General features: G+C 41.8%; 1 protein-coding gene across 1 annotated transcript; it reads left to right on the plus strand.

Moving 5' to 3' along the window:
• Positions 1-4,127: 4,127 nt before the first annotated feature.
• LOC310895671 (nuclear pore complex protein Nup153-like) lies at positions 4,128-26,432 on the plus strand. The gene is made up of 16 exons (XM_083827224.1): positions 4,128-4,661; positions 7,067-7,280; positions 9,408-9,656; positions 10,860-10,999; positions 11,082-11,207; positions 13,397-13,507; positions 13,645-13,683; positions 13,784-13,837; positions 16,117-16,275; positions 17,379-17,431; positions 20,112-20,238; positions 21,864-22,337; positions 23,579-23,671; positions 23,910-23,997; positions 24,339-24,460; positions 25,999-26,432. Exons 1-16 carry the CDS (start codon positions 4,437-4,439, stop codon positions 26,428-26,430), a joined length of 2,706 nt encoding a protein of 901 aa, XP_083683350.1. The 5' UTR covers positions 4,128-4,436; the 3' UTR covers positions 26,431-26,432.
• The last annotated feature ends 1,011 nt before the right edge of the window (positions 26,433-27,443 follow it).

Raw genomic sequence — 27,443 nt, forward strand, 5'->3', positions numbered from 1 at the left:
AGTGTATATAATAAGTAAGTGAGGCTGGAAACAAAAGAATATTCCTCCAAGAAAAAAAAGGAAGCAGAAATTACTGTACTTAATAGCTGGGGAAGCTGTTAAAGCTAGTTGACACAGTTCTGGTACTGCCCTGTGTGTTTTGGGGGCAACATAAACCATGATTGCTGTGATGGCAGGTAAGAATCCAATTCTTTTTTATGGCTTAGTGTAGTCAGTGAAAGCAGTGGTCCTAAGCTGCATGCTGTTCTTAAATGTAATGCAAATCCTCTTTTGTGACTCCTCAGTACTTCCAGGTTACTTGTAGCTGATCACCAGCAACTGCTTCTGTTAGCTATTAGCTGTTGGGTTTTTGCTAGGAATACTTTCAGTCCTGAATTGAAATGATGACATCCTGAAACAGAAGAGGCTCTTGGAGTATTGTAGGAAGCACATTCTTCCTGGTTCTAGTGCAGGTGTACACGTAGGAGGGGACAGAAGGCAAAGAACCTCACATAGGTGGAGGGGGTGAGGTGGCATCACAGTTAGAGCTGTTGCAGTTAACTCTTCCCAAAGCATGAAAGCAACGTGGCTGGGAACAGGGATTTGTTGGGTTGCTTCTTTGTGTGAGCCAGGGAGTCTTTTGAGGGGCAGATTAATAAGAATATGACACAAGGTAGAGGTGGAATAGATGAAGCAAAGAATCTGGGTGGGAAAAGGGTTGCTTGTACGTGTCTATGGAATTGTTTCAGGGGACTGAGCTGGGGCAAATTCAAGATAATAGATGCAGCCTCCTTGAATTTGGATGGCAGTGCTGAAGCTTCAAAACCTTACAAGGTTTGATGCCACTTCAATTGTAGTGCATAGCTGTGGTACTTGAGCTCAGAAGCGCAAACTGCACAGGATTTTTTTATCTATTTTCTTCAACGTGAGCAGCAAAACATCTTCCAGGAATGTGCCTGGGTGCTACGCTGCTTTGACACGGCTTGCTTTGCATCACCAAACACAGTAGTTAGGTTGCATCGAGTACTTTGTGGAAACATTCATTGTGTTGTCACCCAGAAATGGGATGCTACAGATATGTGTTGGCCCGGCAGTATCAGTGCTGTTTTTTGGCCTTTGAGAGGTTGGTCCATAACAGGTGACCTGTGTAATGAGGGGCCCACATAGATTGGTGACTTCATTAAGTCTGATACTGTGGTGGTGTGTGACCCAAGGCCCTGAACGTCAGAAAATCAGGCTGTGGCCACCTATTTTATGCAGACTTTGCCTATTAACAAGGTCTCTACACTGTACGTTAGAGACGTGCGCCTCCTTTTCTGGACTAGATAGCGAAAATACCAGTTTTATAGTTCAGTGAATGAGATTGGTTGGGCTGTTTGTTCTCCAGAGCTGAAAAATGTTGGGAGTGTATTCTCTTGGAGTCCACAGAAATGAAAATGATGAGAGGAAGAGAACGTTGGTTGCAGCCCGCGTGCTGCTGTTATAAAGTAGTTCTCTGATGTCTTTTTCCCTCTGCTGAGACTTATCAGCCTATCGTCCTTTCCTGTTAGGAGCGCATACCTGGCTTGGGATGGTGTGCGCAGTGCAGATTCTTTACCGTAAGAGCGCAGTGAATGCCAGACTTCTTCCTGTACTTTCGTGTTAACCATGAGTCACAAATTCAGGAAGCAGTGATTGCATCGGAACTGCTAGAATGCTTTGCGGAGTCTTTTTACTGGGTAAACTTCACAGCTGCAGTTACAACTTCCAGCCTGTGTTAGCTGAACACATCGTACTGGTGCCCGCCATCAGTTTGACAAAGATGGGATTGCAGTAGGATCTTGCTTTCTTCCTTCTTTTTAATTAAACAAGTCTTTGAAGCAACTTTTCCAACACCGCCATACTTCACTTCTTCCAGTTATTTTCTGTTTTACTTAGCTGAAATGTTTTTTTTTCTTCCAAGCTTGAGGAAGTTTTCTACAAGAATGTCCCGTAATGATTTCATAAACTCTTTTCGTTGTACCTAGCTGCAATAGAGAGTGCTTTTATTCAAAAACCTGCTGGTTTTTTTTTCAAGAAGTAGTGGGGTTTTTCCTATCTCTTCACTGATGGGAAAGGCTGTAGGACAGTAGCTTGAGGGGCTACTAATGCTGTCATCAGTGAGCCGGGAAAAGGCAGGAGTCCGAAACGGGTAAAAAGTACTTAAAAGGATACCAAAAGAGTAAACGGTACTTAAGCCGTGGACGTTTCTTTTTGCAGGGATGCTCTGGACCAACCGCTTCTTTCTAGCGCTACCTCAAAGTAACTTGCAGATAGAACTCACAGGGAAGGTTGATCAAATGGTGATGATCGCTGTCATTCTGCTGGACACGCAGATACTTGCCTTTCGTTTTGGCTCATTTTTAATACCAATTAACTTCAGTGCCTCGCGTTAATAGACACCGTTTGACTGCATCGGCAAATGTTTCTGAGTCGTGAGTGTCATTAAAGGCCTGTCACCCTACGGAAATCCTTCTAAATAGGAAAAATGGCATTCAAATAAATAAATAAAGCAGCGTTTGAACTTATGAGCAAACCTAGCGTAGCTGCCTTTGACGCTGATCTGGAGGAGAAAAATCACGTTATCACACTACTATGGTTGCCTTAATAGCTTTGGTGTACGTGAGGGAGGGAAGCATTATGTGATGTTTGCCTAGCTATTACATGGCCAATGCAGGAGGGGTTTTAGTCAGTTCCCTGAGCACGGATTGTTGCAGAAGTCGGTGATTTCACTGCCCAATGTCTGTTATTAAGGGCACGATTCACGTCCCGTTATCGTTTTTATTATTTATTTCTGTGTTTATTTTCTGGGGCGGCGATCTGTCACGATGCCCATCGTTCCCCTGCCGTAAGGTAGAATTTAGCGTGACGACCGCTTCCCGGACCAACGGGGCCACGAATCCGGCCTAAAACACCGCTTGTGCGTTGGTTGTCGGCGTGAGGGCTGTTGGTTGTCGGTGCGGGGGTATCGGTTGTCGGTGCGGGGGTATCGGTTGTCGGTGCGGGGCTTTTCTGACGAGCACTGTGGGCTCGGGGCGCCGTCCCACGCCCGGCGCGGTGCTGCGGCACACCGGCGGTCGGCGCCACGGCGCGGGGAGGCTCTGGAGGTGACTCCTAGCCCCGTGCTTACGGTGGCCGGGCCGGGGTTCATTATGGCGGCCGGGTCCTGAGGGCGGGAGCGGGAGGGCGGCGGGACCGGGACGGGACCGGGGCGGGGCGAGGAACGGGAGCGGCAGCGGGAGGGGGGGGCGCGCGTTCCCGTGAGGGGAGGGGGCGCGCGAGGGAGGGAGGGGGAGGGTGTGAGAAACACTCCGTAGCCAAGAACTTGGGCTCAGGCGAGGAGCTCAGCGAAGCAGGAATTTATTCGCGATCGCAGTGGCGGGCGTCCCGTCCGTGCGAGGACTACCGCACACCAAATTTCCCTGGTGTATTGCCAAGCACTTCCCCGTGCAAGGGCTTACCATACACCGCATTTCCCGAGACTCTTCCTTTCTCTCCCTCATCTCACGCTTCGTCCGTCTCCGGCCGCGCCCCTCGCGGAGCTGCGGAACCGCGGATCAGGACTCCACACTCGCTCCGTACAAAAGTACGTCTCAATCACACGGCACACAGAGTCTCACCCGACCCCCAAGGCAATACTTCCTATTTCTTACCTTGGTCTGTGCACAGAGTTACCGGATCGATTCTCAAACCCGGAGTGCCTGCCTTCTTCCCTTCCCCACTCCTTCACGGATCCTGCCTCTTTCATCAGTCTCGGGCCCTCTGTCAGCTCTCCGCAGAACCGCCGCCGTCGATGCACAGGACCGCTGAAATCAGCGGGGCATGCCTTCCTGCTGCTGCGGCGGTGGGGCTCCCCAGTAGGCGACTGGCTCCCGGACGAGCCCCAAATTGTGAGAAACACTCCGTAGCCAAGAACTTGGGCTCAGGCGAGGAGCTCAGCGAAGCAGGAATTTATTCGCGATCGCAGTGGCGGGCGTCCCACGAGCAGGAGCGCCCCTGCTGGTTCCAAAACCCAGTTTATATACTTTTTGATGACGGGACCCTCCCCTGTTTCCCCACTCAGGGGGCGATCCAGGCTCACAATCTGTCTGATGCTTCCCAGACAATGCATGGCCTTCAGTTGCCGGCCTGTTAAATTTCAAATTTGACTTTTTTACTGGTTGAAGCGGTGATGTTTCTTCACTTACCTGACTTGACTCAACACCGTGATTTTCCCCGAATTGTTCTACGGAGTCTGGTTGTCTGCGTTTTACAAGGTCGCCTGCTAAGCGTTCTTATCGCTGCAAGCACACCTCAATACCCCATTCCTTACCTTTAAACAACGTAACTCTGCAAAAACAACATTTTTATTCCCACGAGGGGCAGGGCAGGCCCCGCGGCGCGTGGCGGCGGGGGGCGGGGGGGCCCCGTGACGGCACCGAACGCGGGGGGGGGGCGGTATGGCCTCGGGCGGCGCGACCGGTAGCGGCGCGACCGGCAGCGGCATGGCCGGCGGTGGCAGGGCCGGTGGCGGCGGGGCGCCGGGCGGCAGCCCAGGAGCCCGATCAGGAGGAGGAGGAGCAGGAGGAGGAGGAGGAGGAGGAGGAGGAGCGGCCGGCGGCAAGGTGAAGAGGCGGCGCCACCGTTTGGGCGCCGCGAAGCCCCCCTGTGCCAGGAGCAAGCGGGTGAGGAGCGGCCCCCCCACAGCGGGCCCTTCCCCCTCAGCCCACCAGTTACCCCCTTACTTACCCCCTTACCTTACCCGCCCCTTTATCCCCTTAGTTACCCCCTACCCACCTCCTTACCCCCTTAGTTACCCTCTCGACCGTTTAGTTACCCCCTTAGTTACCCCCTCAGCCCCTTACTAACCCCCTCAGTTATCCCCTCAGCCCCTTACTTACCCCCTTACCCCTCTACCCAGCCCATTACCCCCCTCCTCCCCCTCCCCTTCACCCCCAGCCCGCTGCCCTCAGGACCCCCAGTGCCACCCCCAGGGCTTTCCCCGCTCCCTGCACCCCTCCTCAGCCCATCATCAATTCTCTGAACGTTACCTGCCAGGCTTTGCTTCTCGTTTGTGCTGTAGGGTACAGCAGGTTGATGGTGAAAGCGGTCCGTCAATTCGGGCTGTGAAAATCCCCGTGCTGGAGGGGGGACGCGCCGAGATCCCTCCCAGCAGCTCTTTGCTAAGAAATGTCAGGACGCCCAGAGAGATGCTTTGGAGATGCCCTCTGCACACGTTTGTTCAGCCAAAACCTCTCCGCTATTAAATGAGCAACGTAGCTGAGGGGATTGATTATCATATGCAAAACCAAGGGAGCGCTACGCATGGATAGCTGCTCAATTAGGTTTTTATCACTTGCAGAAATGCCAAGTCCCTTATACCATATATTGACAATCAATCTTGTCCATCTAAAGCTGGCCTGGAAGGGCAATGCAAACATTCCCCACGCTTACAGAGCAACCGTTGAAACCTCTGGCTTGAACAGTGCATTAATGTTGAAAGTGCCATAGCTTGCGTGTGCCGACACCGTGTAGCTAACTGATAAACCTTACACGTGGATTAAAAATAATCAGTGGAGATGGTTTTCTAACTTTTCCATTGTCTGTTATCTCTGCGTGTTTTCCAGTAGGTTTATTTAAAGAGAGTGCCAGAGCAAACACGTGCGTGGGGATATCTGGGGGATTCTGCACAGAGAATGGCTGCTGCACATCCAGCGCAGATCAAATTAACAGTAACTTATCGGGGAAGAATTTTAATGATTTGATAAATAGACAAACTGATCGGTGTTACATGTGTGCATTTATTATAGCAGTTAGCTTTGTAACCAGACGAATCGTGCAAATGTTCATAACGTAAAAGGACGAGCTTTGAGCAGATAGCTTGCTTAGAGCATTTGTCAATTAATTCCAGTTTATTTTCAATATCATGTCCACTCTGCAGAAGGTTCTGTGGCTTAATGTTAATTGTCTCTCAGTGATGCAGTTGGGGAGGCACGAAAGCGACCGATGCGATTTTGTGAGGTTATACCTCTGGTTCTGATCCCTACCCCGCTGTTTTTCTCATCCTTCCCCCTACAACTTTAGTCGATAAGTCGATTCTTAGAAATACTTAAATAGATGTGTTTTGTGTGCTTGTGATCATAATTACAGCCCACCAAACCCTCTGTCTCTTACCATTAAGCTCTGAAGGTGCCTGGGCACTGTCGACAGTATAGTTAGCAGCTTCAAAGTTCCTGGGAACTAGTCCTGGATCTAATTTACTTTTTTTTTTTCCCCCTACCTGCAGGAGGGATGATTAGCAGGATGCCTAGCTCATGATTGTCAGCTTTCTGGATATTAATTTTTATTATTAATTTTTATTATTAATTATATTCATTTATATTAATTTATCTTTTATTTAACCGTAGTTCCTGGGGATTTCGGCCAGGTGGGAATTCTCCGATCGTACCCGATGTATGCCGCAGAGTCAGTCTCCTACAAAATACAGCAACAGCTTTAGAAGGCTCTTGCAAGAGGAGGTGCTGGTGCTATAGCTATAGCTGTGTTTCTTCCAGGACATCTTCTGGGTTAGCCTGACTGTTGAGAGCAGAACTGTTTTTTGTGCGTATAGTCACTGCAATTCAGCATTACTAAAATTGAAAATATTTAGATTCACTGATTTTAATGGGTAGTATGGTCCTGACTGTCGCAGTAGATAGTTGCTGAACTTCTGGTTTAGTTGGTTTTCACGTGAGGGTGCGAAGAGGAAGAGTCCTGGAACAAGTCTGTAGGTCAGGAGCTGTTCAGGCGTAGAGTTTCCTGATAGCCTTGCAGATTGACGACCTGCTGGTGAATTTTGGCAGAGGTTTCAAAACTTTGAACCTTGCCAAGGTCACTTGGAAGTGCAGAAAGTGATAGGTAGTTGTAAATCAATCTTAGGTGAATTTTAGGTTTACCAGAAGTGTAGCGATCCTATGCCAGGGATCAACCTCGTCGTCGTCTTCTGAATATTTGCTGTATAATATCTGTCTTCAAGGTCCGTGGAAGGTGGTATCCCAGCATATGCTGTTGACTGTGTTTCTGTAATTAAACAACTGTTTTTTCTTTCAAGCAGGGAATAATTAGCAGAATGACAGAAACTGTGAGAAATATTGTACCGGCCTGGCTGCAGAAGTATTTCAATAAGCGTGAGGAGGAGTGTGTAGACAGAAATGAATCTGCAAACCAGGAGGAGACTCCGGTAAACTATCACCACGATTATGCAGATGAAGATACCATAATCGATGAGAGATTCACGCATGAACCAGCAAGAATAAGTAGACAAGGTATGTGAAAAATCATTTGGAATTCTGGCCATCTGTATTTATTCACAGATTTCTAGTTTTGAATCTGAATTTCAAAAGGAAATTGGAATGAGGGTTTTGACAGAATGAAAAAAAAACAAACAAAAAAGTCAAAACAACTGTTTGTGAAACCGTCTTAGCTTTAAACTGTATACACAGTTACGAAGCATACATCTTATGCTCTTGGAAGGCATCAGTTAACTTTAGGTACTCTATTAGCCAGGTGCTAAATGCTGAAAATAAGTCATTTGCAAGTGTGCTGGGTTGCATTTTCCATCTTTTAAAAGATATGGAATGAAAATCTGTCTAATTGCCTAAGGCAATTAAAAAAATTAATTTGTTTTGCAGTCTTCGAAACAAAAGACTAGATGCTAGAATGGCAGAGGAAAATTCCGTCTCGTGTCCCGACTTTGTTTGTTTTGTTTTGTTTTTTTTTGTTTTGGGCTTTGATCAATTTAGTAAAGTTCCTTGTTAACTTGATGGTGAACTGGGGAACTTGTGCACGGACGTGGTTTATGAGATTATTATCCTTAAAATATTCAATAACTTTAAGGTCTACGCGGGGGGAAGGGGGCGTCTTTGAAAAGGTATTTGGACCGTTGGCAACGAGGTTTGCAACTCCTTTACCTCATGAAAGATTAATTTGTCTTATATCCAGTGCCTCTCACTGTTCCTGTAGTCCTGTTGTATAAATTTGCATCTATTCTTATTTGAGTTTCTCTTAAATTAGCTGTTTTGGGGAAGTCAGCTTTTAATAAGTGAAGAAGTTTTGTCTGAGCGTGCGTAGGTAACCATAGATAATGTGGAAAGTCAGTTGCTTCTGTTGTTGGCAGAGTCAAAAAACAATGAGGAAATATCTTTGCCTCTAATCTCATCTAATTGTAAACAAGGAGATTGATGGCTTTCTGTGTAGCTGTAGCTTGGGAATGAGTTTGGAGAAAAGAACAGAGAAGGTCTTCCTGACTGAGGAACACATGTTGGCTTTCCTATGTAACTGCGTGAAAGGAGCTTTCAGTAAGAACAGCTGCACTGCAAGCTTGCTGACTCCAGGAGATCAGGAGCAGGTGGACACCCTGGAACCTTTTGCAGCTTATGTTGCTGTCCGTGGGTGTTACTTACTATGCTTAAGAATAAGATATTTTTTTTTTAATTATTACTACATTTTGAAACCAATGTGTTTCTTCAGTTCTGAGGTATCAGTGTGCTGGAGCCTATATTGGGTGGCCTTCCGCCTCAATAACTTTCTGTATCTCAAACGGTGCTGTCCTAAAAATCTGCTCATGGTTTGGAGAGCTAATTAGTGGTACTGCAGTGGTTATGAAGATTGAACTAACTAGTTTAAGCTTCAGTTCAAGTATCAAGAGGATAGTGGCTCAAAGTCATTTGAATTGCCCAGATTCCTGGGAGAGACAGTAGGCTTTCATCAGGCAAAATACCCATGCATAGTTCCATTCATTTAGCAAGATAGACTTCAAGGCCACCTATTCCAGGCCACTGGCATTGTTTGCAGACCCTTTGCTTCAAGAGGGAAAAATGCTCATCTGGTTACTTGGGTCAACATCCTTGTCCCTTGGGTCAAAATCCCAATAGTTAATGGGTAGGAGATGATGTTTTGCCTCTAACGTGAGCAGATATGGAAGAACTTGGGAAAAAAGTACTGCAAACGTTCATTTTCATGTTGTGTATTCAGATTAATATAACCTTTGTTCCAATATTATGGAAGCTGCAGTGTTATCTGTAATTTACCGTGTAATCTCAAATTTTGTAAAGCTTATTGCAAGCTGTACATGGGAGAAGGAGTATATATGTTTGATTTAGTGAACGGCCAAGTCAGCGTTAGAGCATTTGAGCACGGGGTCAGAATGTGGTGTTGTAAAACCTCATAGTTAACTACTTCTGGATGCAACATTAATACTGTGTATCGCAAGCAGTGTTGTTGTTGTAGCCAGACAGTTAGATGCAACCCTATCTGGGTGAGGAAGAAGTTAAATTTGGCTTCTCTCTTTTTGCCTTAGAACTTGGCAATAGCATGGCTGTCGATAGGAAACAGGTTTTGGCTTCTGTGAGCTTGTCTATAGCAAAGCTAATTATCTCCCTGTTCTTGTCTAGAACCATCCACAAGTAGATCAGCACTGAACTTTCCAGTTGTGTTAACAAGGCCCTCTCTTCATCGGAGCCATCTGAATTACACCGTGCTGGATTCTCCTGTCCCACCTTGTCAGCCCTCAACATCTTCTATATTTGGCATTGGCAGTCCTAGGCTGTCCTTCATAAAAGAAATAGAAGATTCTACCTCTCAACAAGACGATGATAACATCCCAACAACCAGTGATTCCTCCTCTAGAGCATCTGCTGAAGGTGATTTTTGTGTTCTCTGTTTAATTGACTTTTTTTTTAATGTGAAGTACCTTGCGTTCTTTAATATTCCACATCACCTTAGTAAATAAAATAGGTGAATGTCAACTTTGGATGCGAGAATTAAATTGAATTTTTAGTGTTTTAGAAGTATATAATCCTATCACCTTTTTAATAGAAGCGTGCTTTGGAATACGTTTATGATACCCTGATGTTAGAAAGAGTCAGTGCTGAAATATACACATTCAGCTAGGTTATATGTAAATTTTGAACTGGGACGGTAGGAAATCAGGCTGACTTGCCGTAGCTTGACAACTAGGCTGATTGTCTAGAAGGAAGAGTGACTCAGAATATCTAACAGACAGCTGGTTAAATGTGAATAAGTGCAGGTGACAAATAGGAACACGAGATGTTTTCCTGTGTTTCAGCAAGAGAAGATAAAGAAACTACTCTGACATAAGCTATAGGCTGTTTTTTGACCTTTCTTGGTAGAAGGCTTCAGCTGTCAATACTTTCATGTCTTTTGCCAAATTCATTGAGGAAAGCACACCATTTTAAAATAAAAAATAAGCATCGTGTCGATGTAGGTTGGTACCTAGGTCTTCTCGCTGAAAGGGCGAACAGCAGGTTTGCAGCTTTTTCTAGTCCCCCATATAGACAGGGACTGACGTGTGCTCAGCAGGTTTTCCAGAGATCTTTTGTACAGCTGAGAGTAGAGTTGCTGGGCTTTAGCAATATAACCTGAGTGCACTAGAACTTTCTGGTGTGTCTTCGTAAAACATACATGGGCAGAAGATCGTTAACTCTTAGAGCAGCCTTTGGGGAATCTTCCAGGTTTAAAACCTGTGCGATTATGATCTGTGCTGGCCTCCAGCCTTTTACCAACACAGAAAAAAGCTTTGTCCGTACAAATGCACTGATGTTTATGCGGTCCTCTTTTATCTTAGCCTGAAGGAAACAAAAATCTGCATTGGAAGCACAGTATTAACTTGGTAAGTTTGCTGAAAACTACTTGCAGCTCTGTGAACAGTTTTCAAGTTTGTAGGTGATACTTGGTTTTCAGTCTGTACGTGAAGTTGATCTATTTAAAGAAGCTGAAGTCATGCTTATTTTTCTGTATTGAAGAACTTGAATTAGTGTGATCTTTATTGTTAAAGTTCTGTACGTACGAGAGGCATTTACATCTAGCATACGTCATTTTGGCAGATGTTGCAGTTTTAAAAAATACTTCATCGTCACTGCTCTGGCCCACAGAAGCTGAAAGAACTCATTCCCTCTCGCAGCATTCTGCAGCTAGCTCTAAGAAACCTGCATTCAGTTTATTTGTTTTTGGAGGACTGTGTCCTGTAAGTACTGCACAGTATTTCTTTTAATCAGTTTGAATGTGTACCTGTTTTTCTATCCACTTTTCATACTGTGTTTCCGTAGGTACGTGGAAGCACGTCTGCTTTTAAGCAAAACCAGCTTGGGTTTTCTCCATTTTACCCCGGAAAGACGGCCTATGCCGGTGGTGCAGCTGTAAGATCAAGGCAGCCAAAGACGGAACCTTATCAGGTATGAGAAAAGTAGTGTAGTGGGAAATAGTGATGGAAATAAAAAAAGCAGCACTGCCAAAGGAGCTTGGAGCAGGGAGCTGAATATGTGGTAACAGTTGCTCTTCTGCCCTCTTGGTCTACAAAAATAGACGTCTGAGATTGATTTCTGTTTAAATTCTTTTATAACAGTTTTTACCACAGGTAATACTTGTCAGAAAGAACAAGAATGGCAGTTTGGGCTAGTTGTTGGTAGTTGGGGTTTCCTCTGTTGTTAGGTCTTTCAAAAAATTCCATTTAAGTGCCATTGTCTGCCTCTGACTACATTACGTTAAAATAACTTGATGCAAAAAAACCAATGACAGCCTAACTTTGAAAACTTGTGTTTATGGTAGCAAAAGCTACAGTAGTCAAACCCGGCTAATATTTATCTGTGGATCTTCTTTTCCAAGCATGCCTACATTCATGCTATGGATATGTTGTATAAACCTGCAGTCTTTGAAAATATCTAAAATCAACTTTGCTGATCCTTTGTTCTTCTGGTACACAGAGGCATGCAGGACTAAATGCAGTCTCAAGATAAGCAGTAACATGCTTTCTGTTTTGAACGATTCATATAGTTCTTGAAGAGAGTTATTTGCCCCCAAGAGTTCTTGGAAATAGCAAATAAAAAGTGCTGACAACTCTGATTAGCTAGAGTTGAATCGAAAAGGAAAGTCAAATCAGGTTTGGTAGGAATGTATTTAAATGAAAGTGACTTTTATCGATAAATCAAAAGGAATTTTAAGAAAATGAAAACGCGGGTTTGCTGGCTCTGTTCTGACAGTCCATTTCTGCAACGGAAAAAGGGCAGTACAAGTACCTCACTTACGGGAAACCTTGAAACCTTGTGGTGCAAAGCTGGGAACCCTCTTTGGTCGGCTATTTTTGTTTTTTACAATATTACTGCATTATGGTAAAAAGAGGAACCAAAATACTAGGCTTTTAAAGGAGAGAGTAGCTTGCAAGCTTCTTGCTGCTTGCTGTGAATGACAGCAAGGTACTAGAGAGTCCAGCGAAGGGCCACCAAGATGATCAAGGGACTGGGAGCACCTCTCCTCTGAGGAGAGGCAGGGACTGCTGGGCCCGTTTAGCATGGAGGAGAGGAGGTTCAGGGGGGATCTTATTGGTGTATATAAATACCTGAATGGATGGTGCAAAGAGCATAGAGAGCCATTGTGTTTTCAGCGGTGCCCAGTGCCAGGTCAAGAGGCAACAGGCACAAACTGAAACGTGAGGCTCTGTCTGAGCATCAGGAAATGCTTTTGCACTGTGCGGGTGATGGAGCCCTGGCACGGGTTGCCCGGAGAGGCTGTGGAGTCTCCCTCTTTGGAGGTCTTCAAGAGCTGACTTGACATGGTCCTGGGCAACCTGCTCGGGGTGGCCCTGCTTGAGCGGGGGGGTAGACCAGGCGATCTCTAGAGGTCACTTCCAACCTTAGCCATTCTGTGGTTCTGTGAGTCTCACTTGTGTTTTTACATGCTGCGTGGCCTGCTTCCTGTCTTCACATCGTGTGATAAGCACAGGGTGGTTATATGAGGGGTTTAACCTGGGAAGGAAAAAAGTCACACCAAAGGAAGTTTTTGACTGATATTTGAAGTTGGGTGGTGCAAATACACAGTTTACTTTTTCAGTGTAATGTTTAGATCTGTTACAGTTTAAATCAGATCTTTATCTTTTAAGACAAAGATTTGCAGCCAACTTTAATCTTGGGGGAAGGGAGGAAGCAAGAGAGAAGTAAAACTAGTTCCTGGTTATGATTGTATACACCGATTTTGAGATGGTACACTTAGACCATCGTGAAACTCTGAGGTCTGTGTTGTTACTGAAAATGCTTTCTGTACCACCACAAGCCTTTTCTTGAGTTCTGTTTCCCTGATTACTGCTTCGGAGGCCTTAGCAGTCCTAGCATCATCCGTCTTGACCTTTTACAAGTACGGAGTTCTTTTATTGCTCGTGCAACAAGCACGTGCAAGATGCACTGAGGCCCAAGGTAAACTTCATTAAACTCCGAATGTATTCTCTTCTTTATGGCTTGAACTCCCAGTGATTGCATGTTTCTCTGTCATCAGAATATATTGATTGTATCATCAGTGTAGCCTTGGGACATAAAATACATGCCTCCTTAGCTGAGAATTGACCATTGTAACACTTAAAACGCTAATTTTTCAGGCACAAAAGAGAGCGAAAGCTAGACAAGAAACTGTGCGGTCCCACGCTACCTTGAGTACCTCAGCATGGTGCATCTTGGAGGCAGTGGAGAAGCTGTCAACCGCTTTGTTGGTAAATAGCACTTCTTTTAATCTGTTTTTGCTTCATGTGTTTATAAAACTTAGTAAATGTGCCATCAAAGGATAAAGATAAAACTATTCTTCCTTACGTTGTGGCCGGTTTAATTTATTGCGCTATTTTTTCAACAGGATGCTAAAAGAATGACATCTCTTTTGCCGCTGTGTTGTGTAAGTTGACCATGAACCCCTACATTTTTGTTGCAGGGAACCCTCTCTCTCAGGAGAAAAAAATTGCCCTCTAATATTTATGCTTTGTTTTTTCCCTCAGCCTCCGGACATAGATAAACCGGATATTACTGACTTCCAGTCCAAACGAAGAAAGGTAAGAACCAATAATGTCTTAAGCTGAGGTAGATAACTTTTTCAATGCTTTATCACTATTAGAAAAATTTTCTCAAACCTCAGTGACAACATAGACATCAAATCAAGTTAATATTGGCATGTATCCACAGTAGATGATGGGCTGTGAAGATTACTCAGGTTAAGAATTATGTTATCTTTGTAAGTTGAGAGCAACAACTCTAGAACACACCAAGTTGTTTTATCTTGTCCCCCAACTTGGGGTGAAGCTGCATATTAAAATTCCTGTTGAGGAAAGTTTTCTCTTGAAGAAATGATCACAAATAGAAAAATACTGATTGAGTGGTCATATAGACTTTGTACAGACTTCCGTGTTCATTCGGGCACAGAAAACTAATTTTTCTGCTTTTTATCACCATTCAAAGTAAAGAGGAGGAAAATTGTTAATTTCCAACGCTATAAATCTTACGCTCCTAAATTCCTATTTGGAGGTAGCACAGAACTGGTGATAATGCTGTGGTAAAGCATGATTTCCTTTCATTTTGTTTAAAAAACGAAAACTAGTCATCTTTTTTTGATGACTTTAGCTGGGGTATCCTTGGGCTTATTAAATTGCAAAACCCTTAAATGACCACTTGAGGATCAGGTGACTGAAGGAAATAACAAGATGTGCAAACTTTTCATCTTCTGTTCTAATGAGCAAAGGGACAGTGTCTCAAGAAGTTTCTGTGCTAATTCCTTGATTGGATGGATGTATAATTAAGTTTACAATCACTTCAGAGTTTACAAACATCTCAGATTTCCTGGACCATCTTTTCACCATCTGCCAAATTACAAGGGCATGGAGAAGTGAAGTATATCATAAATATTATCCAAATAACTAAAACCAAATCTGGTGTGAATTCTCAGTTATATTATAGCAATACACCTGTGATAAGGCATTAAGAAAGATCTGCCAGATTTGCAACAGAGAGCCTGAAATTGTCAGCCACTAAATGAATGTTGCACGCAGCTGTCAGTGGGTGAAAGGAGATAGATTGTCTATTCATAATATTAGAATTCATAATGGTGGCGGGAGAAGGGTAGCCCGTGATGAGAAGCAATTATTTGCTGAGGCAATTATTTGCTGAGAAGCAATTATTTGCTTGCGTGTTTTCCTGCTAAAGTGAACATGCGGTTGACGGAACACTTGTGCACTCAGGCTAAACTTCTGCAGTGGGTAGCAGTGATGTGGTATTTTTCTTATTTCAAGGAACTGTACCAGGCAGAATAGCTCTTGGTGTATTAAATGCCTAACTGGGGGAATTAATATTTTTCTTTTTTACCTTTAAAACCAGCAATGAACCGTCGTTCACTCGAAGTAGATTTGTGAACTTACATAAAACATGTCTTATTCAAGGTTTCAAACTGAATGTAATATTTTTTAGAAAGACGCATTTTTATATACTTTAGAGATAGTGTGAATCCTATTACTAAGAGCTGGGAGATACTGTGAAATTAAAGCTGCAGCGTAAACAAAAATTTCCTGTTGGTATTGATTTGAACAATAGCATGCTTCCTAAGACTGTATTTTCTGATCCTTAAGACCGCAGGCGGAGCCATCGGTAAATCTTGTAGCCTTTAGGCTTTGTTTTCTGTCTGACAGTTCAGTTAAGTCAGTTTTGCAGAACACGCAGTGGTCTGTGTTAAAAATTAACTCTGGTCTGTGAAAATGCTTTGAAAAGGGAAGTCAAACCCGCTACTTGAAGTGCATCTAATGCACATGTAAAGCATTGGATCATATTTTAATGAATGAGATTATTGTAAGACTGACAAGTTGTTTTTTTTTTGAGTGTGTTCTATTATTTGTGTAACTTTGAAGGGGGAAAATGTAGGGAATGTGAAGCCCAGAAGCCTGTATAATTAGTTGCTTAACACTTCGAATGTTAAATTAATGAATTAAGCTACTAAAAAAAAAAATCACAGTGTGGGCAGAGGAAAAGATAGGAGCATATTCTAGGAACATGGGTTATTTTAATTATGGTAGCGTGAATTATTTTGTCTATGAAGCTAACTGCCAAATTTTGAAATGGAATTCAGTCAGACTTTGGCTACTTATATATAGCTTTATGGATTTCGTTACTGTTTTCTGGTGATTTCCCTCTACAAGTTGAACGGTCTTTAGAATTTTCAAATTGCGTTCTCTGAGTGCCAAGACCGATGGGGTGAGGTTTATAGTTCTGTAATTTGTTTTCATCAATAAATATTGGAATTAATTTGGGTGGACGTAAGGATAAATTGATTGCTGTTTCCCTTTCAAAGCTGGAATCCCAGAATGCATTCCAGCCTCCACCTGTTAAGAGACTTGTGACACCAACGGTAAACCGTCAACCGATGCGTTATACGCGGTATTCTGAACCATCACCGACTTCAACTACTCAGTCCAGCAAAATTTGCCAGAGAGTAGACACAAAGTTCCAAGTGAGTACATTTTTGAGTCCTTATGTGCCTGTTTTTTTTTTCCAGTCTTGGAATGTTTCTCAAACCAATTGTTATCCTATCTTTGCAAAAAGTACTGATAGTATGTTTGAGGCGAGCTTTAAGGCAGTGGGAACCATTGTGAAATAGATTGAGCTTTTATGGATTTAATTCTGTTTTTGGAACACTCAGTGTCTTGTGGTTGTTTTCACGATGTCATGATGTGCTATTGAGTCATCCTGTTCTCAGTGAAAGAATATTAAAAGACAGAAATGTTTTCCTTTTATATTCTCATGTACACAAAGCTGTCACTGATGAAACATGCTCGTGTTCTGTGTAAACTATTCCAGGTGAGCTATGTGCTCCAAGTGAGAGTTCTGACAATGTGCTGAGTTATCGGTTTTGATTGCTTTGGAGTAGATGGAGTCTGATAAATTTTCCATAAAATTAAATGGGCATCTCTTTCTGCGAAAACATCTGTGTTTCCAGTATCGGTCTGAGTGTACAAATGACCACGTGTTAAGTGTAAGGGCTTATTAGGCTGGAAATCAAAGAGGACAGTAATACTGGTTGCTTATTGCTTTTAACTCTTTTAATCTCTGTATTGTTTAGCCAGCACAATCTCCATTTGGTAAAGTTCTAAAATGAATGTAGCAGCAACTGCTTAGTTTTTAGTGGGGTAGAGGTTTTTTTCTTTTTCGTTTGTTGATAAATGATAGACAACAGAAAAGTATGTCCCTTTTATGGGGCTGGTAAACACAAGTTTTGATGAAAACTCTCCCCCCCACACACACAATTTTTGTCATTTTGTTTAAAATAATTACTTTCTTTGTTAGAAGATTTGACAAATTTGATTTAGTGTTCTATCAGTTTGTCCTCAATGCTGAGTGAAGCAGTGATGCTTACTTTAGCCCCAAAATTTAACTGAACTGTACCCACAATGCTGAATTAGGGAACAACGTTAAGTAGGTGAGGTGTATTCAGTGCTATAAAATTAAAAATAAATAAATAAAATAAAAAACACAAAAAACCACATGAAGTGGTTGTTGGTACTTTGTGTATTCTGTACATATTCAGCTAACTCTTGAACTAAACTTAACTTGCAGGGGATGAGAGAGAAGACTTTGCCTGCAGAACAGCGAGCAGAACCATCTGAAAGGTATGACATCTATTAATTTAAAACTTACTTGAAGGAAGAAAGAAATCTCCTTTTTCAGTACGGTCTGCACCTGAAAGGTGGTGACAGTTCTCAGTAAAAGGAATGGGAAATCCAATGAAAATTTTGTATTTTGAGGCAGCTGCAAAGTCTGGATTGTGTTTGAAGATCAATATAACTTTGAGAAAATTGTTGTTTTTATGAAAGGAAGGAAGATGAGCAAGAATAAAACTACTGATACACCACTTTTTATCCCAAGTTTATCTTCTGAGTAGGATACGAAGATGGGAAACGAGGCACGTTATAATGCTGTATCCACAGAAAGGATCTTTGCTATTGGAGGCCTTATTTTTTCCTTCTACAGGAAATATGGTTCATTTTGTAGTTTAACTAAATCTGTAGCGTTACAAATTTTGCTTTGACAGATATTTCATGGTTTATAACTCAGTTTACTTATAACAAAATAATTTGTCCCTCCTAATGTTCCCTAGGGGAAAAGCTATTAGTTTTAGCTATTTAATTGCTTGCAGTTTGAAAGCTCTGTCCTAATGGGATGATTCTTTCTGAAGTATTCTTTAGAAGGTGAAGTAGGGGAAGTGAGTTACGGTTCAGGAGGATGTTTATTGATGTGTTTTTTTCTTTATTTTTTAAGCAAAAACATGGAGGAAGATTTATGATTTATTATTCTTTTTTTTAATACTCCTTTCATGATGAAGTTAATTGTCTGCTTTGAGTTCACATGAAGACCATGTGTTCTTTAGAATCATTTGAGGCCAAATGCTAACTCATCTCTAAAATAAAAAAAATCCAGCAGAATTAATTGAATTTCTTCTTGAGGAGACTGCTTTGTGTTACACTGCTTTCTTGGTTTAGGTCAAATGAGTTATCCTCCAGATAATATTGATGGCTTTTCCTTCTGGGCAAATGGTGTTTTGGGTAATAATGCTTGAGTTAAGAGACTTTGCACTCGGTTTTTAGGGGGTTGCTCTTTTCAAAGAACAGTAGCAGGGAATTTTGTTGACTCTATGCTCATCTGCCAAGCAATTCTTAGGTGACCATGGGCATTCTTTGGCTTGCAGAAAGAACTCAACACTTTGTTTTGGCATCTAAAAGTTGGACTTCACAACAACCACCTTTTTAGGGGTGGAAGCGACTGGCTTTAAGGTTCTGGTACAGGTGCAATCAGGTGCTGGGCTGTAATTATGTTTTTTTCAAACTGTTCTAAATTGTCTTTGTTAGAACTCCTTTCTACTTCTCCATTTAGGAAGGAGATACAGAAAACTCATACTGCTTTTGGTTTCGTTCACAAAGTTTATTGCAGTGCCCTACCTTTTGTTTGTAGAGTAGGTAGTGGTGGTAGTGTTTTTTGTGATGCTGGTCTCTGTTGGGTGCCATGTTCTGGAGCAGGAGCACCACACTGATCTGCTGGCAAGAGTCCCTTTGGACAGTTGAGTTGGAATACTCAGTAAATCTCTGGCCCACCAATGCTATATATCTATGTGTGTATGTGTATATATATATTTTATATCCTGAGTCCAATTGCAGATTAGACTTGCTTGAAGGCTGACAACTGTCTTTGCCCCCTTGAAGCTCACAGGTGTTAACAGAAAGAGAAATATGGGCTGTTACGGGCAAGCGATAGTTGTCTGAATGAAGATCTATTTTGATGTAAGACTTTTTTCAGAATTCTAATGGATTGACAGTTCGGATTAGAGAAAAGTCTGAGCATATGCCTTAGGGATCTGTCTTCCTCTATGCAGTTACAGTGCTAAGCAGGCTGTTGTCAAGTATTTGACAAGTTTAGACCAGTTCTCCTCCTCAGTATTGTGGGAGTTTGACCTGGTGTCTTCCAGTGCGATCTAACGCACTTTTGTACTGACTGACTGATTGGCTGCAAGATAAGCTTTGATGTCACAGTTTTTCCAGGCATACTTCATTTTCTTGCCATAGTACTTTTGTTAGAGTTATTCCCTATTCCACTTCTGGTTTGGGTTATTTTTTCCCCATTTGCTCTTGGATTAGGATATCTTTCTGGTTTTGAGCTAGGCTTTTTTAAGTACCAGAAAAATGCTTTTGTATGCCTTACAAAAGGGATCTGTATACATGTCTGAAAAGACTTCTGGAATGTTGGCATACCCAAACACCTCTGCTGTTCCTGCTGATGGCCACATGAAAGCCAGAGCTGCTTCTGAAGCTTAGGCCATATTACCTTGCCACACAAGTCTAAGGCGTCTCTATTCTATCAGAGCTGTTGGCAGTGTTTCCCATGTGTATGTGTGCATATGTGCACTCTTTCTGTATTTTTGTGAGCTGTTCTTTTATATCCCTGCAAAAGATACATGTGCATCGCAGAATCAGAGAACCGGTCCTATTTAAAGGAAGCACTGGAAAATAACAATCTAAATCAGCTCTTCTATTTCAGGTCTTCTGGCTTAGTCATTGTTCCCATGTGAACGGTGCACTTATGTATGTCCTTTTCATTGCTGCTGTTAATAAAGTTTTTCCTATTTAGAACATCAAGTATTTACCAGCGTTTAGCAACTTGTGAGACAGCTTTAGTTTTTTTCTGATCAGCAGGTTTCAATTCTAGGACTAATAACAGCTCTAATATCTTGAAAAAACAATTTGGCTGGTAATTTTTTTTTCTCTTGTTTCCCCCAACTTCTGTACTGTCGTGTGCTAGCAATGTGACCAGCTACAAATTCAGTACTGCTGCGTCCAATGGTCTGTCTTCAGGAGTGAGTAGCGGAGGCGGCAAAATGAGAAGGGAAAGAGGAATACACTATTTATCAAGAGCTGTACAAGAACAGGTAAGTGACTCTTAAATTAATTGCTGTCACTGAGCTTACTGAAGTAACTAGCTAAGTGTGTCAGTTTTATTGCATCATAGTAAATTATAACAATACCGCTTTATTTTTGCATTGTTTTTGTTTTCTTGTGGGTTTCAGAGCAGGCTCCAATTGATTTCCTGTGTTTGAATACCTGAACTTTGCTTATATAATTGTGAAACTTTTAATTCTGTTACCTTGGAGATTCTTCAAACTATAACATTTCTCGTTAGCAATTGAATGAATGAGTCCTAAGAAGAGAAGTAATGTTTTGGTGAAGGTTTGTATAGTTTTTCTACAGGAATGATACTTGAAACGAGTGCCAAGTATAAAAAGAAAAAAAAAGCTTAATTTTTGGTTTCATATTTAAGTCATACAGAAAGATACAGGCCAAGAGTGTGAAAAAGAGTAGTAGAAGAGAGCATTCTCCATGTCTGCTAACGATGACTCAGTTTTTCATACTCACCAAACTCATTGTGAGAGAGTTTTTTTCTCATTTTAATAGGAAAAATCTATTCCATAAAACTATGACCATGAATATTCAGATTATTTTTTCTTTTATTGGATGTTATATAAGCTGCCTGTAAGTTAATTTCAGTATTTACGTTAACATTAAGTATTTAATTAATATTAAGTTAATATTAAGTATTTAAGTTAATTTAAGTTTCAAATCATTAAATGGGACTTCCGGATGATGCAATATAAAGAAATCGTAAACACTGTTGTATATTCCTATAACACAAATAAAATAATGGTCCAAATATCAAAAGTTCCATAAACTTTTCAAATCAAAACTGTGAAACAGATGTAAGCTACAGGATGCACTGAATATCAGTAGCACCAACTTACATCCCTGCCTAGTCATTTCTAAGTAGATCATGATAGTACTGTACAAATTTTGGTCAGATTTTCTATGCCATTTAAAACATAACTCATCCAATCTTAGTAATCGAATAAAGTAAGTGGCAGGGATGAAAATTGAAGTTGTTAAGAGGCTGTTTTCTGATTTTTATATTTGCATCCTGATACATGGTATAGACTGTATTTACCAGAACACAATCTTCAGTGCTGCTAGTCTGACTTTCTTTGGTGCTTTTTGTGTTTAGTTTGGTTGTTGAACCTACCTGCTTCTTTAAACATTACCTTTTTCCACGTTCACTGCTGTAGTGACTTTAGAAACTTTGGCAGCTATCCTGCCTAATTTTGCAAGAGGAACACTTTCTCACTTGTCTTGAGAGTGTACTCTTAATTGAAGCCATGCGAGGGTAGTTAGAAAGGATGATGCTTCTCCAGAGCTTTGATGACTAAAGTATAGAAAAGAAAGAAAAAAAATGTGATCTGTGCCTCTCTGTTCTGCACAGGTTTTGAGTTAACTTTCAGTGTTCTTGCTGTACAGTTGTTGAATAGAGTATAATGTGGAAGCAGGCCTGCCATAAATTAAAATGACGTGGTAGACAGAGGTGGGGAGATCGGGATTTCTTCTGGAAACTTGCTTTCTCTTAATTTGTATGGATTTTTGTTCTATTTAATTTTGTTAATAAATTGGGTGCGATGGGGTGAGAAAGTAGTATGTCTTGTATAAGAAAAATTAAAATTTGCAACTTTAGGAAGTGGAGGAACCAGTGCTACCGAAAATACCCCTACCCATCAGTGCTGCATCGCTGCCTCAGTTCAATTCTAGTTTCGTTGGTAGTAGCGCTGTCTCAGCATCACCGAGCGCTGTTTCAACAGCAGCAATGAGCACGGCAACTCCAGCAGCTGCGACGGGCATGGCAAATCCATCAGAGGTGGAGGGCATGACAGATCCATCAGAGGTGGAGGGCATGACAGATCCATCGGAGGTGGAGGACTTGACAGATCTATCAGAGGAGGAGGTGGAGGACATGATATATACAACGGCGACGTCGGGCATAACGTGTTCAACAGTGCCCTCAGGCTTGACATATCCAATAATGGCGGCGGGCATGCCATATCTGCTGATGACAAAGGACATATCAAGGTCAACAGCGGCAACGACAAGCGTGGCAAATTCAACGGAGGCGGCAGGCATGGCAGATGCAGCAGCGACGGCGGCGGGCAAGGTAAATCTTTATGCTATAAATAATGTTTACAATGAGTATACTGCTTTATTGCGAGTTGACTTTTTCTGTGGTGCTCATGAAACTAACAAATATTAGTTTCTACGCAGCTGAATGAATTGGGGTTGTATGCCAGTTTGGGGAAAAAGGCATAAATGTTTTGATTCTGCTTCTCTCAGTCTTAGAGCCTGCCAACTCCCATTTAACGTGATTGTATAACTGCTTCAAATGATGTGGAAGTCTGGGGGGGAAGGGGGATGTGGACTTTATGCCAAGTTATTTATAGTAGTTTTGGCAGGGGTAGAGTTAATTTTCTTCGTAGTAGATGATGCTATGTTGCAGTTTTGTGAGCAAAACAGTGTTGGTAAGGCACTGGTGTTTTAGCTGTTGCTGAGCAGTGCTTACACAGTGACAAGTCCTTTTCTGTTTCTCACGCTGCCCTGCCAGCGAGGAGGTCGGGGATGCACAAGAGGCTGGGAGGGCACTCAGCCAGGACAGCGGAGCCCAGAGGACCGAAGGGATATTCCACACCATTTAGCATCGTGCTCAGCAATAAATGCTGGGGGAAAGAAGGGGAAGGAGTGGGGAGTATGTACAGGGTTATGGCATTTGTCTTTCCAGGTAGCCATTACATGCGATGAGTCATTAATGCTACCTCAAATTTAACAACTTTACTTCTTTACTTCCAGTTCTTTTCCCTGTTCCACTTGGAGGGAGTGAGCGAGTGGCTGTGTGGTGCTTAGTTGCCTGCAATGGTTAAACCACAACTTTATTTAAGTTATTAACTTAGAGGTAACGTGGTCATATAAGCCTCACATAGAATGAGCCTAGGGTGCAATAATTGGCATATTATTGCAATAAAATAAACATTAATCTGTTCCAGAGTACTTGAAATATTTTTTGTACGGTTTGAAGTAGACAGCTGCTTTAACATGTTGAGGTGTTTGCTGAAGTTCTTGGAGTATCATTGGGCTGAGTTTGCCGTTCTTCAGCTTCCTGGCTTGCTTCTCCGTGCATTTAGACCTAAGTAGCATCTCCAGCTTTTCCTCTCAGTTTCTGGAATTTGGTTTTGAAGATATTGTCCTATACCCACTTGGAAACTTCCCTGTGTTTTATTATTACTTTTATCTGCAAAATAACTCAAACATCAGGTTTTTCGACGTCACTGCGGGACTTCTGTTGGGTAGTGAATTCAGGTAGTTGTTGCTCTTAAATATAAACCTTTAATTCTTTTGAAAATACAGATACAACCAACAAGTACTGTTAGCAGTCCTGAGTTCGCGTTTTCATCTCCAGTTGTGAAATCTACTGAGGCAGAAGTGCTACCTACGTCTTCTGTAAGTAAAATAATAAAGGAGCTTAACTTTTTTTCTTAGGCATTTAGTAGGCTGTTGCAGAACACTAAAGCAGAATCTGCCTTGATGGAGAAAAGTATGTAGGCTTCTGGCTTATAATTTGTCATTCAGCATGCGTGCTACAAATGTGAAGAGCAGCTTTCAGATTTGGTTTTGTGTGTGCATTCGATTGAAGTTCCTGTGGCTTGAGAATCTGAAAAACCTCTCTTGTTCATAGCAGATTGGGTTTACATTTAGTGTTCCCGTTGTAAAATCGGCAGAAATTTCTGGACCCAGTGGTACTCCAGTGACGCCCTTTCTTACCCTAGGTAACTGAAACTTTAGCACTTCAGATCTGAAGTGCTGATTTTCCTTTTTTTCTTTATTAAATCTTCAATCTGTCCTGTCTGCGCATGCTAGCAATTCCAGGCAGTGTTGGACTTCTGCAGTATTTTTCCAGTGACAGATCTGCTTTTATAATTTTTGTTTTGTTTTGTTGCTTTTTGTTTTGCTTGTAATCATAAAGCATTGCAAAGTAAGTAGAATTTGTGAAGATTCTTATGTGAGAAGCATGAAAGCTGGAAATTCTTGTTTCTAACAAAAGGGAGTATAATCTGCTCTAATTAGGTCACATTGTGAAAGCTGTTTTTGTTTTCTTTTGTTTCAAAAGACACCACCACCTCAACCAACATCAACACACAGAAAGAGGAGGTCAAAGATTTTGCTGGTGGTCCCTTCACCACTGCCCATGTCTTAAAGGAAGGAAGCGTCTTAGACGTTCTAAAAAATCCTGGAGAGATAATGAACTCCTTTTAAAAAGATGCTGCAAAAAATACGCTAGCATTTTTTATTAAAAAAAAAAACAACACAGGACTTATGGTTAATAGAGTATCTGCTATAAATATGAATGTAGGAGAGCATTACATTAAGCGCTGCGTTTGTTAGGGTGCATCTGCCCCCTTCTATTCTAAGTGGTGTTTGTTGCTGGAAGTAAAACTGCAAGATGAAAAGCAGATGGGTTGCATCTCCTTTATGTGTTAGGATGTACTTGTAAATGAGGTACTAAGAGAATTAGCCAGATAATCGGTGTTTCATTTTAAGTAAATACAATTTGTGGAATTGAAAAGGAAATGTTTGTAAAACTCAACACTCCTGTCCCACCTTCAGCCCAGGTGAAGAAAGAACAGGAAAGAGCTTCAGTTCCAAATACATGGCGAAAGCTGCGAATCTTTGGGCCTTAGCTTACAATGGCTCCTGTGGATTAAAATTTAAACTGCAAACAGAAGTGGAGTGTTTTACGTTAAAAACCCTTTTCTGAATTTTGTTTTTAAGCAATTGCAATTGTTTTCAACAGTTTCATAAAGTGTGTCTGTGGAAAAGATATCTTTTAAGAAAAAGGGCTTTATTGAATTTGATCTTTTCCCAAAAGTCTTCTTCTAACTTACATACTTGTTAAGAAGGCAGCACATTTCTCTACTGGAAAGAGCTAAGTGAGAGAAAATACATTGTGCATTTTATTTAAGGGAAGACCTCTGAGTGAAGTGACATTCACTTTCTTTATCGGTTTAAAAGAAGCAGAATCTAAACCCACATTGTTCAAAGACTTCAGTTTTGACTAAAAAAAACCCAACAAACAAACCACAAAACAACTATGTTCAAGGTAGATTTACAAGCAACTTGAGCTGCTGTTTAAGATGCATTTCCTTTAGTCTTTCTGTATTAGTAGCTTGTCTTTTCTGTTAAAATTGCCACCTTTTAAATAAGGAGTTGTCCTGTGTCCGATGCATTTTGAAAAAGATTATAGAAAATTAGACAGTTGTTCAATTGTCTTGAGTTTTTATTATTTAATTAATATTCAGCATCTGTGGGAAAATACCGTATGGATTGCTGCTCCGAGGACAAACTTCTGTACAGTTACTGGAGTAGATCTGAGTCATCTGCTACGGAAGGAGGAGCTTTAGAAATTTGATTCGATTGGGCATCGCGTCTTAATCAAATTGTATTATTTCCATTCCACGTTGGACTGTCAGATTTCAGTCAGCTACTGTCTGTTTGTACTTGTATCGACCAGTGAAAATGTTGATTTAAAGCTTCCTTGGAAACAAAGAGTTAAATGAAGCTTTAACGAAATGTTCTGTTGTGACCCAGTGCAGCAGATGAAATTTCATCCGTTTCGATAAGATTTCTGGGGACTTCCTGTTGCGCTCGGTCTGAATGTCTAGTTGTAACCATTGGCACCTGAGTTGAAATTTTTGCCCTCTAGTAAAGTCACTTAGTTACACGTAGTGAGGTGCTGCGCTAACAGGAAGACTTTTTTTTCTTGCTTCCTAGACTTTGGATTGTTGAAAACACGCTCTTCTACGTCTGCACAACCTACGACAAGCACAGTGGTTTATACTAGGCCTGCAATAACAACTTTTTCTGCAGGTAAAGAGACTTCTAAACAAGCATCGTACTGGCAATCTGATACATGTGACCCTTTTCTGCAAAACAAAGACATAAAGGACAAATGTGTAACTTGTCAAGCTACTAAAGCCTCAACAGTTGAGAGTATGAAACAGACAGTAAGTTCAAGTCAATGCGACACCTCAAAGCCAGCAGCGCCCCCAGCAGGGATGCTGGGCTTTGGAGACAAATTCAAAACAGTACCTGGAACGTGGGATTGTGATACATGTCTTGTCCAAAACAAACCGGAAGCTACAAAATGTATAGCATGTGAGACACCAAAACCTGGAACGGGAGTAATGCCTGCTCTGACATGACCAGTGGTCACAGACAGCTCGGTGACAGTGACATCCTCCTCGAGCAGCACTGACACAACAGCCACTCTGGGCTTTGGAGACAACTTTAAGAAGGCGAAAGGCTCTTGGGACTGTGGAATATGCCTTGTACCAAATAAGACGGAAGATAACAAATGTGTAGCCTGTCAGTCTGAGAAACCAGGTATGGTCCTTTTTTTCCTGTTGTTTCCATCCTAGCCTCTGTGGATCTTGTACAGAATAAAAGTACGTTGCATATATGGAATATTTTAAGCAACACGATTCCCAGGTACGGTTGATGGGTTAGCGGCTGTCTGCAGGATTGGTTTACAGGCACTTCAGAGGTCTCAGCCCAGGTTCCAGCCTGTCGCATAAATTGAACTGATTGTGAAATGTATTAGTACGGAGCTGGATCAATGCAGATACCCCCGGCTTTGCAGCTGGTGAGGGAAGATGGCTGAAGTGGGTGACTTAATTTAAAAACAACATAGTGATTTTTCACTGGCGAAAATGAGAACTCCATAGAAAGAGTTAAAAATGACTGCGTTTTTCTCTTTCAAAAAATAAGTAAAAAAAATTACAGAATGTGGCCAAAATGCCTCTACTCACCGTTTGTATGTAATTGAGGGGAGATGTGAAGCCAGATTTCAAGACAGTGTAGTCTTAACTAGTCTTAAGCTAAAGCAGAGAGATGCCTATGAAGGTCAGTGGTAGGCTTCAAGAAAGCGAGTGACCCGCTGGGTAACTTCTTCAGGGCAGTACTGGGTTGTTTCCCATTGTGTGTGACCGTAATTGATTTTGAGCGTGGTTGTATTGTTTTTAAAATACGATTCTAATTTTAACTTTGACTCTAAATGTCATTTAACATGCCATTACATCGAAAAACACCTGTGCAAATATATCGTGGAAGAAACAAATTAAGATGGACTAGACCGGGCTTTTGTAATCATCCTGTGCGGTAAGACTGAAATTTCCTGAGGTAAGATAATGGATTTCAGACAGAGTTGATTCTCTTG

This window comes from Anser anser (genome assembly GCF_964211835.1).
Source record: "Anser anser genome assembly, chromosome: 2".
Classification (NCBI taxonomy): domain Eukaryota; kingdom Metazoa; phylum Chordata; class Aves; order Anseriformes; family Anatidae; genus Anser; species Anser anser.